This window comes from Apis dorsata, unplaced genomic scaffold, assembly GCF_000469605.1.
Source record: "Apis dorsata unplaced genomic scaffold, Apis dorsata 1.3 scaffold_446, whole genome shotgun sequence".
Lineage (NCBI taxonomy): Eukaryota > Metazoa > Arthropoda > Insecta > Hymenoptera > Apidae > Apis > Apis dorsata.
Genome location: NW_006263694.1, coordinates 26,586 through 38,619, shown reverse-complemented (window position 1 = coordinate 38,619; position 12,034 = coordinate 26,586). Strand labels below are relative to the sequence as shown.

Sequence of the window (12,034 nt, the reverse complement as noted above, 5' to 3'; positions counted from 1 at the left end):
AAAAGAATCACTAATTAGAAAAGAATATATTTATTAAAAAAAATTATTAAAATGAAATTCAATGAATTGACTTAAAGTTAAATATTAATGAAAATATCCTTTTGTGATTTCTCCATCAAAACAAATTTTCAAAAATACAAAACAAATATTCAAAATTTGTCTATCGATCACGAAATGTTCTTTTTACATGTAATATTTTTAAACGAAAGAAATAAAACTATTAACTTTATTATTTGGATAACCAAGTAACAAAATCGTTTTAAAATTATTATATATGTTAATATAAATAGAAATAAAAAAAAAAATTTATTTATTATTTATTCAAATATTTTGTCTGCAATTCAGATACGAATATTTATACAATAATTTAATTTTATAGTTATAACTAACTTGAAAGATTATTTATTTAGAATATTATAATATTATATAAGATTATATAAATATTTATAAAGTAAAGCAATGTATAAGAAAACTTATACCTGAGCTAATAAACAAAAAAAAAAAAATGTTACTACTAATGGATATAATAAATATCCGTGATCATTATGCTCGTGAAAAATTCTACGTAAATATAACCAATCAATTCGTGTCGATTTTGAATTTTCGTTCTATGACATGATTGAGTGAGCGGAAGAACCGAAATGCATGCAATTTACCATTAGATGCGAAGAATCTGCATTGCTATCGTGAAGTAATCATTCGTACAGAATACTGGGATATAATGTAATGTAATGTAAGAAAAAATGATACATTATAGTTTATTATAAATATGATGATAAAGATTGAAATTTTTAATAAGGTAAAATAAAATAATAATAAAAATTCAAGGTTTTGAAATCATCGAATAAAAACTTGAAATTTAAAAATACAAATTTTTTAATTGCAGAATAAAAATTTAAATAGAAAAAAAAAATAATTACCTTTTCGCGTAATCAATTATTACTTTATTCTCTTGAGTGAAGCACTTACTCTATCCTGTATCGAAAGTAAATATTTAAAGTAAAAAAATAAAAATAAGAAACTATTATTATTAACGCATTCATTTACCTTCTTCAATCGATGAACAAGCACTGATTCTAATTTTGCGATTATTGTTATTAAATATTATTAAAGATAATACAAAAAAACGGAAAATATCATAACGAAGCAGATATTGTGATACCATAGTCATAATAATCTGAAAATAAAATTATATTAGTAGAAAGAAAGGAATGTAAAAATAAAAACAATATATGTTGTTTTCTTTCTCTTTTTCTATTGAGCATTTATTAAAAAAGATATTATTAAAAAATTTTTTTAAAAATTATATTGTAAATTTCATTCATTCGAATTAATAATATTCATATTATTACATATTAGAAATATTATATTCAAAAATTTTTTCAAAATATAGAAAATTCAAAATTCAAAAATTCTAAGAAATCTTAGAAATCTTAAATAGAAATCTTAATAGTAGCAATAGTTTTTTCTACCTTTTGAACTTACATATTTTCAATAATCAATATTATGAATTACATAAAAACTATATATATACATATTACAGAATTAATTATTCAAAAAAAAAAACAAAATTATAAAAATACTTACATATCTATTTTCCCGATATAGATAATTTTATCTTTCCATAAAATATAAACTGTTATCATGCTGTTCATATCGAAAATCCTTTTTTTCTTGTCTAAAATAATCTTAACAATCAATTATCTGAGCAAAAAGAAATCAAATTTTATAAATTTTTTAATTCATAGAATAAATAATATAAAATTAAATTGGTTTTTATATTAAAATAAAACAATAATCTAATTCAAATAATGAAAATGAATAAAAAAAAAGAATAAACTATTCTTGAAAGAATTATCACTTATAATAATATTGAATAAATAATTCAAATCGAGCATAGCGTGAACATGAATTGTCTATTTCTCTATTTTTTGTCTATTTATCTATTTGTCTATTTTTTCAAAGGCTCAATTATAAAATATATTTTTGGAGTTTTGAGCTCCAATAATATAGATACTAATAAAATAGATACAAAAATAATAAAATACGAATTAAATATAGAATAGATATATTTGGAAAAAAAAAATTTTAATATTAAAATATATGTAATATACGTGTGTGAACGATCTAGCTATTTCCATATAACTATTTCCATATAAATAAAAGGAATAAAGAAATTTATAATAATTTTGTTATAAAAAAATAAATCAAATTTTTTTTATCACATTAATATGATCGAATTATCAAATTATCTCATAATTATATATATATTAATTAGTGATGCGTATAAGATACATTTATAACATTTTCAAAGATATTCCATCTTCCAAATTTCAATCAAACGACAATGTGTTATAAAAATTCAATTCTCGTATAATGACTAAATGAACAATTATTTAAACAAAACTTAATAATCTATAATTAAACTTAATAACTATAATACAATACTTTATACAATATAAAATAAATATTTTACATAATTACACATTTCTATCGATAAAACGTGACTGATCATCACAATTTTCAATTGCACACTGATGACATGCGCATTTAGATGCGCATTAATTCATCTCGCCGTTAAATTTTAGCATTTTTCTGATTGGCTGGAACAGCATGATTTTTTATTTATTTCATGCGCGAAAATTAAATATATATATATATATATAATATAATAATATGTATATTTTAACTGTAAATTTTTGTATATCTCAAGATCAAAATCTTACAAAAAACACCAATTAAAAATATAATATAAAAATAGATTATTGTAATTAATTTAATATAATTTTATAATTATATATAAAATTATATATAAAATTATGTTAATCAATATTATATGATCTTATTTATAATTGTGAAAATCAATAATCTTTTTTTTTTTTATAATTTATTTTCATAAATCTTTTGTCAATTGTTCAATTTCCAACAATATATATAAAGACGTGTACATATATGTATTTATCATGTATTTATATATGTATTTGTATATATTTGTAATATATATATTTGTAATAAATCATTATGTGATATAAAATTTATTGACATAAATTTTTTTTTATTATACATATATTCTTTAATATTTCATTTTATTTACTACTATACATTTATATTTATATTTCATATTTTTATATTTTATTAATATTCTTAAATATATATATTTCAAAAAATAATAATAAATATATACAATAATAAATTTATTATTTTAAACTTTTAATTCTTATTAGTTTTTCTTTCTAATATATATATTTTTTTTTTCATATTTTAAATTATATTATTATGTAATATTTAATTATGTAAATTATATTCTATATTTTATAATATATTATAAATTGTAGAATGCGCTATCGTTAATACCTACATAACCTTTGTATGCAAAATGATTACTTATATATATACATACAAAGTTATATATTATATATATATTAACGTATGCATGAACAATTTCATATTTAAGATATCATAATATAAGATATCATAATAAATTTCTATAAATAAAAAATATTTTTTTATTATTCGATTTATTATATATTCTATTCTTCTGTAAGTAGATATTACAAATACATATATCATATCATTATTATTACCATTTAACCTATCATTACTATTAATTGTCAATTTTTAAACATATAATATTGAAAAATATTTATAATATTTAATATTTTCTTGACATTAAAATATACATATTGAATATAAATATGATATTTGAATATTTTCAAATTATTTTTATTTATTACAATGATTTCCTTCCTTGTTTTACGTTTTATTTTGAAATTTCATCAATTTCATAAATATTCATATAATTAAAACAATTGCTATAAAGAATTATCTTTTATAAACTATAGCAAATACACGAAATTATGGCTACAAATAAAAACGTTATAGTTCTTGTACCAAACGGTCGTCGGCAAAATGTTGCGGTAACTCCAAATACTACAATATTACAAGTATGCAGTAAAGTTATTAATAAATTATTTATATAGATATTTTTTAATTTCATATTAATATTAATTGAAATATTTTTTTCTAGATACTGGAAGAGGTTTGTCAAAAGCATGGATATAATGTGGATAATTATGATCTTAAGCAAGTATTTTTATTTAAAAATAAAATAAAAATAAAACAGTGTAAAGTGTCAAGATAAAATGTTTAATTAAATATATTTAATGTATAGGCATTTCAATCATGTATTAGATCCTAATGCTATATTACGTTTTACCGGATTGGCAAATAATGCACAATTAGAAATGATTCCTTGTACAAAAATACGTTCTACTTCCACTGTTGTAATAGGTATACAATTAGAAAATGGAGAAAGATTGATGAGTGAATTTATGCCTAATATAACATTAGCTGAAATTTTAAAAAATTTAAATGTCAATGAGGATTTTGAAAAAGTTACATTGATTTATATGCATCGTGAGGTATGAATATATATATATATATATATATATATATATATATATTATTGTTAATACTATTATTTTAATAATCAAGTTTATATTGAGAAAAAGTTAATCAATATCAATATTAATAACTTTTATATAAATTTGTGTTTTATTTGAACTGATTTTTATATTATAATTATATTTATATCTTTGCCTTAATATATGTATTATTTATTATTAATTTTTGATAGTATCTAAAGATAATATTTATTATTTTATATATTAGTAATCATTAATTTGAAATGAAATCAAGAAAATGTATCAAATCAATTTAATGTTATTTATTGATTTTTGCAGATTTCTGGAACAGAAGCTTTAAAAAATACAACTTTAAAGTTATTAGGAATCAATAATGGTAAAGCTATTTTACGGCTGGGACATAGAAATCCCAAAAACATAGATAGTGTTACTTCAACAACATTAAAAACGGTTAATAAAAACATTGATATTGATAAAAAAAATTCTAAAAATGATTATTTATTACCATCAAATTCTAATCAAGTATCTAATGTATCTACAAATCAAGAAATGCAAAAAATAAAAGAATTAGTAGTATGTTCTCAAAATATGGAAAAAAAAACAAAAGAAATAATAAAAGAGCAAAAAGAAGATAAAATAGTACCATCAACTAGTACTGATAACTATGTTGGAAACCAAATTTTAATGCAATCGTGCAGTAAACGTGAATCAGATGATTTAAATAATATAGAATTTGTAAGATTTGTAAGATATATAAATTCCTTTTTTTTTTTTTTTTAATACAAAATATACAATCTTTTTTTGTTGTAGTTAGGTGAAAGAAATGCTTTAGTATTTAATCAGGCTACAATTCAAGGAACGTTCAGAGATGAATTACCAGATGATTTTTATGATTTAACAGTTGATGATGCAAAAATATTATTAAGAGATGCTAAACGTTATAGAAAAGAACTGGAAGAAGCACCTCTTTTAACAAATGTTCAACGACAGTCGAATCAAAAAAAACAAATATTAAATCAATTAAATAAATATCATTACACGATAATCCGTATACAATTTCCAGATCAATTTGTCCTCCAAGGTTTATTTCAACCAATGGAAACTGTACAAGCGATTAAAGACTTTATAAAATGTTATTTAACTGATGAAAATAGTGATTTTATAATCTGTAAGTAAAAATAATATTTCATATGTGTAAACAAAATAATGCAGAGATTCTTAAGAAGAAATAATATTGCATTAAAAAAATTAAATTAAATAAATTAATTTATACACACACACACACACACACACACACATATATGTATAAATAAATTATTTTTCAAATTATAAATAAGATCCAATTAATATTTTTGTACATCAACTATTATTTATTGTTTCTAATATTTAGAATCAATTCTTTAAAGCTGTTCCTTAATATTTTGTATTTAATATTTAAAAAAAATTTCTTTTTATTATTTTCATGTATCATTAATCATCATTATCTATATCCGATACTTTTTCCGCAGATACATGAAACATCACATATGCTTTTAGAAAGATTTAAAATAATAATAGAATAAACTTTGTATTTATAAAAGTAAATTATCATATAAAAACTGGCACTTTATAATTTTTCTTTAAACCAATTAAATTTTATATTTTATTTTTTTTTAGAAAAATTTAAAAAGAATTATTGATAACATTAGGTAATATAAATATATAAATTACATAATTAATGATAATAAGTACATATTTTTTTTTATGATAATAAGTATAATTTTTTTTTAATATATTAAACTAATCTCAACTGATTTAAATTATACTACAATATATATTATGCTGAATGTACGCATTTATTATAATTAAAAATACATATTTTTCTTATTAAATAGTTACTACACCACCAAAACATATTTTGGATCCTAATTCTCACTTAATTAATGAAAACTTAGTTCCCTGTGCTATTATTCATTATTCTGGATCATCAACTCTCAAATCGGATGTGAAACAAAAATTTACAGATCCTAAAAAAGTTGAACTGCAAGTGGCTAAAACTAGGTAAGTGATATAATTTATATTTATTATAATATAAATATTAATTTTTTTTAATATATTATATTATTCTATTTTAGAAAATTAATGATAAATCAAGAAACTAAAACAATAAATGAAGATGTGAATATAAATAATGTTACAAATAGTAGATCAGTATTTAATACGTCTACTAATAATGAATTATTAAATGAAAAAAAAAATAAAATTCCAAAATGGTTAAATCCATCACTGAAATAATTAATTTTTGTTATTATTAACAAATTCTTGTAATATTTCAGAGTAAAATAAAAATATAATAATATTTTAATATGTACATACATATATACACAAGTAGGCATATATATTCATGTATTTCATTTAATATTGTAATTGAATAAACTTTTGTATAATAAAAGACTGAAATATAAATGAAATCAAAATTAGCATACAAATGTTATTTTATAAAAAAAAAAATGATTTAAATTATGAGTTGTTATATATACTTTTATATTAATATATAAATTTACTCCCCTTTTTTTCTTTTTTTTTTTTTTTTTTCTTTTTTAATCTATATTTAAAGATACTATTGATTTTAATTCCTTCTCTCATTTTTCCAAATAATAAATATGTATACTTCGTATAAAATAATTAATGAGAATTTCAATCTATTAACAATCATTAACATATTTTTCGATATATATTATTATATAAATAAAAATATTAACTTTGTAAATCAGGAGGTACTGTAGTGGGCGATTGTAATTGTAAATGCAGAAGTCGTCGAGCAGATCCACCTATTATATTTCCAGTTGGACCTGAACCACCTGCTTCTTCTGTAATACTTTTTATCAAATTATCTTCTACGACATCAGAATTTTTATTTATTTCAGAATTTTCATCTTTTTCTATTTCAGATTGCAATTGAGAATCTAACAGTCTCATATATTTATCCATTTCATTCCTTTTATCTTCATTGTCTTCACCTAAAGATCCTTCTGAACTTCCTTCAAATTCTCCTTCATTTCCAGGAACAACTAAATCTAATATACCTCGCAATGTACTGTCAAATATGTCCGCATCGAATTCAATTTTTCCATTATCTTCCGAGTCGTGTATTATATCAGTTTCAACTGAAAAATCTCTGAAAACAAGAAAAAACAGAATGAAAACAGATAATATATATAGCATTCTTTGTAATATCATTAGAATTCTAACATATATAACATACTCTAAAAATTGTACACCATCAATATCACTATTTTGATTCAAGAACATCTGTACTTTTTCTTTAACACTTAACGATTCTTGTTCATATTTCTTGCTTTTAACATTTCCCCATTTTTCGTTTAAAAATGTTTCTAACTGTACTGGATCTACATTTAACCAACTATCACTATCTGCAGGACTTAATGCAACTTCATCTTGAACTACAATATACAATATACAAAATACAATATAAAATAACAATTAAACACTAACAAGTTATTAAATGAACATTAATTTTAAAAGATTACCATGCAATTCAATATCATTAGTCTGTATATTTTCCCATGCTTCTAAAACTTTTTCAGCGTCGCTTTTATTATTTTTGATATTAGAATTATATAAGTTAAAATACTTCAAATAATAATCTTTAGCTGCATTCAAGAGCTTTTCATATTCTTCGCTGCCTTTTAACAAATTTCTAAAATAACCACTAATTTCTAAACGACTTAAATATGCATTTAAAACATCATCATTTGCTTTTAATTTGTCCGAATCATTAACTGATGTTTTTTCTTTTTTTCTACGTTCTTCAATTGCACGAGCAACTAACATTTCTAAGCCACATGCTATTTTAATTCCAAGTATATGAGATTTATACTTTGAACAAGTTATTGGTGGTATATTCCAGCCTGTTCTTGGATCACCTGTATATCGACAATGATTTGCCATCGCATACAAACATTTAGTCATTCGTATATTAACCATAATACGTTGTTCAGGAGGGAAATATCTCATGGCACGACAAACCTACAATAAATAAAAATTAATGATAATAAATTAATGTATTACAAATAAAATTTATTTGGACAAAAAGTAAGATAATAATAATTCAATTTTTACTTTTCTTTCAAATGGATCAGAATGACATATAGTTCGAATAGCTAATGCAACTAATCTTGGTTCTTGTTGAAGTATTGAAATTGCTTTTTCTGATAAAAAAACTCGAGCTTTATGATTTCTTTTTTTAATTTCATCAGGATAAGTATTAATTCGCTTTCTTAATACATCTTGTACTTTCTCAGGGGCCCTGTATAGATAAGGTTCCTCCCAAATATTATTTAATGAATCCAATAATGTTTTATGTTTATCGCGAACAATATGCAATTCACCATTATACATAAATACATGATTTTCACATGTTTCAGGATTAGCCCATGGGGGTAAGACATTTGCAGCTTCTATTAAAAGAAATTCACCATCAGAGTCTATAATTTTAGCGATCAACCCATCAAATGTTTGCGTAAGTTTAGATATTAAAAAAACTGTAAACCATTCATCAGTTATATCTTCATCAAAACATAAACGTACATAAATGTGAGGTAATATATTACATTCTGTAAAAATAAAAATAATATAATATAATGATTAAAATCAATAATTTATAAAATTATATAATATTTTACCTTCTATAATTGTAGAATTTTCAATGAGTTTTTCTAATAATAATGCTTGTTTTGTTCTAGGACGAAAAATCAAATTATCATTATGCCAAATATAATTTTCAATGTATGATGCAATTTCTTCATTGAATTTTATAATTTCTTGTATAAGAATTTCCTCTGTTATGGTTATTAAAGGCTTTGTGTAACAAATTTTTGGATAAAGAAAACATTCAAGAACATCATCTTCTTTAACTTTAGATATTTTTGTGTAAGCCATGGTTTCATCAATGTCTGTAAGGTCTTAATGAAATGAAAATCACTTTTTATCGTAGATAAATTTTTTCAAATTTATAAAAATATAAAAATCAGATTTTCATAAATATTGATACTGTCGTGTGTGCGTAAGAAAAGAAATTTTTGATACAACAAATTTTTCTGTTAAAATTAATCGAATCTTATAAATTGTCATTTCTATATAATTATTTATATACAATTTATTCACATTTGCAATAAATTTATCAAATATTGATATTTATTAATTATTTTAAAGATACATAAGACAATCAAAATATTATTATATTATAATAATAAGTAAAATATTATTTATCAAAATAAGTACAAGTTACTAATATCCGTCCAACTATAAGTAAGTTCACTTACACGAATCATCGAATATAAACAAACCAAATCACGTGATACATCACGACTTCAACTATTGGTTGATGAATTCAATCAACGTTAGTATACTATCCTCTTTATAAGAAACTATTGAATTAATGAATTGATAATAAAATTATAAAAATTTTGTTATATAATTGTTTAAGAATATATATAAATGTGTATATATATATATATGTTACAAAAAATGCTAATTAAAAATGCTATTTAAAGCAGAATCTGATTTTAAAAGATCGAGAAATTCAAAAAAAAGAAAAAGAATAGAAAAGAAAGATAAGAAAAAGAGAATGAAAAAATCATCTGTTAAAAATTAATTATTTTTTTATATATAAAAATAAATTGAAACAAATGAATAATAATAAATTAATGATAGATCGTGATTTAAAAGAATTCATAATAATAATAAATAAATACACTGTTATTGTGACAATTTTACAATATAAATAATAGATAAATAACAAAATATCATTAAGAATCAAGTAAGTAGAATATCATCACAATATCATCAAAAATTTTGATTTTAAAATTATAATGTAATAAATTAAAAGAGATAATGTTATCATGAAAACATTATTCATATTTTTTTTAAAACATTATCAAATTTTATTTAATTTCGCGATAAAATTACGAAATATATATATTTAATATTTTCATTTTAAGATTTTTGATGTATTATTTATTCGATATATCACATTATATATCGTATTATCTTATCTTATTTGAATATATTATATGAATCTTTAACAAAATAAAGGATATTATATTTTAAATATAAATATTTAAATAAGGCTTTTAAAGTTAAATGTAATATATCTTATATAATTAATTTTTTGTATCTATTTTTTTTTTATTTTTATTATTGTTACATCACGATTTATTTATTAGATAAATAAAGGATAATAATATTCAAATAATATGTAATAAAAAATGAAAAGCGAAATAAATTTTGATTACATTATGTAAATATATATATAATTTCTATGATCTTTTACTCAAAATTAGATATTATTAACTATTTATTATTTATTTTAATTAAAAATTTAAAAAATTAGAAATCGTTAATAATCGAATATAGTATTATAGTATTATAGAAATACCGAATTAAATATCTTTACTCGGATGTTTAATGTTTAATAAGATTATATTTAATAATAAAATTATTCATGTTTTATGTTCTATAAAAATAATAACAACACGTATTACAAATGTCCTTAAACCATATTTGTGTATTTATATATATGTATGCTAACAATATAAGTACAATGTGCATGGGCTTAATGTTAAATGTATAATTCTTAAATATAAAACAACTATAATAATTAAAATATGTTATAGTAGAAATTTATTATTATTTTTCCCTTTTTGATAACCAGTATAATTGATAATAATTTTATGTTTTTTTAACCTATAGACCAATATTATTTATTAATTAATATTTTAATAAGAAAATTTTACTATTCTCATTTACAATTTTTAATTAGAATCTCTTAAGCATATCAGAGAAGAAAAATAATGTTGATAAATAATTAAACCAGAAGATAATGCTACAATAATAAAAATCAATAACGTAAATGAAACCAAAGCCAGGGGTCTGGGTATCAGAGTGGTGTAACCAATACTCCCAATGTAAGAAAGCAAACTAAAGTATGCGTTTTTCTTTTTCCATCCATTATTACAAGTACGTATATACATATGTGGTGTACTTCCCGTTGTATTGCTGACACTTACCGGATTCATCACATCATCTGTTATATTAATCCTTCATATAAAATAATACAAGTCAATAATTCAATACTTTATATATCCCACTTAGAAATATTCAAATTCTACGTAGATATCTTTTCATAAATATATAAGATGAAAATATAAATTAAATAAATTTTCAATACACAGTATATATATATATGTATACATGATATACATGTACACATGATTAGCATTTTGATCACAAAACAATAAATAAATCCAGAATGAATCAATCGATTGATTCTTCGATAGGATGTAATTTTGATTTCAATGATAAATTACGAATCTATAAATTTGATTTAAAGCTACCTCTTTTTTTTTTAAATATACACATTTACAAATATACATACATAACATTTCATTACAGAATGTAATAATTGTTTTTATATTTTTATTATTTAAAACCTTATGATTAAACATTCTATTGCGAAGAAATAATGTTACGATCATTATTTTTCGAAACTATAATTATTAAATGTAAAAGTGAATGGGATCAAAAGTAGTATCTATTTATAAATAATC

At 20.5% G+C, this 12,034-nt stretch overlaps 3 protein-coding genes across 6 annotated transcripts in view; 1 reads left to right on the top strand and 2 right to left on the bottom strand.

The window, feature by feature from the left end:
* Positions 1 to 1,168, bottom strand: part of LOC102680058 (trace amine-associated receptor 9) — a 19,712-nt gene extending 18,544 nt beyond the window's left edge. The window contains exon 1 of the mRNA XM_031512499.1: positions 1,048 to 1,168. The gene's annotated coding sequence lies outside the window, so the exon portion shown is untranslated. The remainder of the gene's footprint in view (positions 1 to 1,047) is intronic.
* Positions 1,169 to 3,335: 2,167 nt separating this feature from the next.
* LOC102680348 (tether containing UBX domain for GLUT4) lies at positions 3,336 to 6,733 on the top strand. Of its 3 annotated transcripts, none has more exons than XM_006619876.2 (8): positions 3,336 to 3,367; positions 3,843 to 3,944; positions 4,028 to 4,083; positions 4,172 to 4,421; positions 4,743 to 5,159; positions 5,235 to 5,592; positions 6,299 to 6,464; positions 6,539 to 6,698. In XM_006619876.2, the coding sequence occupies exons 2-8, from the start codon at positions 3,858 to 3,860 to the stop codon at positions 6,696 to 6,698; spliced, it is 1,494 nt and encodes a 497-aa protein (XP_006619939.1). In that variant the 5' UTR covers positions 3,336 to 3,367; positions 3,843 to 3,857. The 3 variants fall into 3 exon arrangements, with proteins under 3 accessions (XP_006619939.1, XP_006619938.1, XP_031368350.1); XM_006619875.2 differs by lacking the exon at positions 3,336 to 3,367 and adding an exon at positions 3,480 to 3,540; XM_031512490.1 differs by lacking the exon at positions 3,336 to 3,367 and having other exon boundaries at positions 6,539 to 6,733.
* Positions 6,734 to 7,005: 272 nt separating this feature from the next.
* Positions 7,006 to 12,034, bottom strand: part of LOC102680666 (protein ecdysoneless) — a 6,428-nt gene continuing 1,399 nt past the window's right edge. Inside the window, exons 2-6 of one of the 2 annotated variants that reach the window (XM_006619877.2) lie at positions 9,110 to 9,388; positions 8,547 to 9,040; positions 7,955 to 8,453; positions 7,669 to 7,867; positions 7,006 to 7,581 (exon numbers count right to left, since the gene is read on the bottom strand). In XM_006619877.2, the coding sequence (XP_006619940.1) occupies positions 7,161 to 7,581; positions 7,669 to 7,867; positions 7,955 to 8,453; positions 8,547 to 9,040; positions 9,110 to 9,388 (1,892 nt within the window). In that variant the 3' untranslated portion in view covers positions 7,006 to 7,160. The remainder of the gene's footprint in view (positions 7,582 to 7,668; positions 7,868 to 7,954; positions 8,454 to 8,546; positions 9,041 to 9,109; positions 9,389 to 12,034) is intronic. The other variant, XM_031512489.1, reaches the window with a different exon arrangement.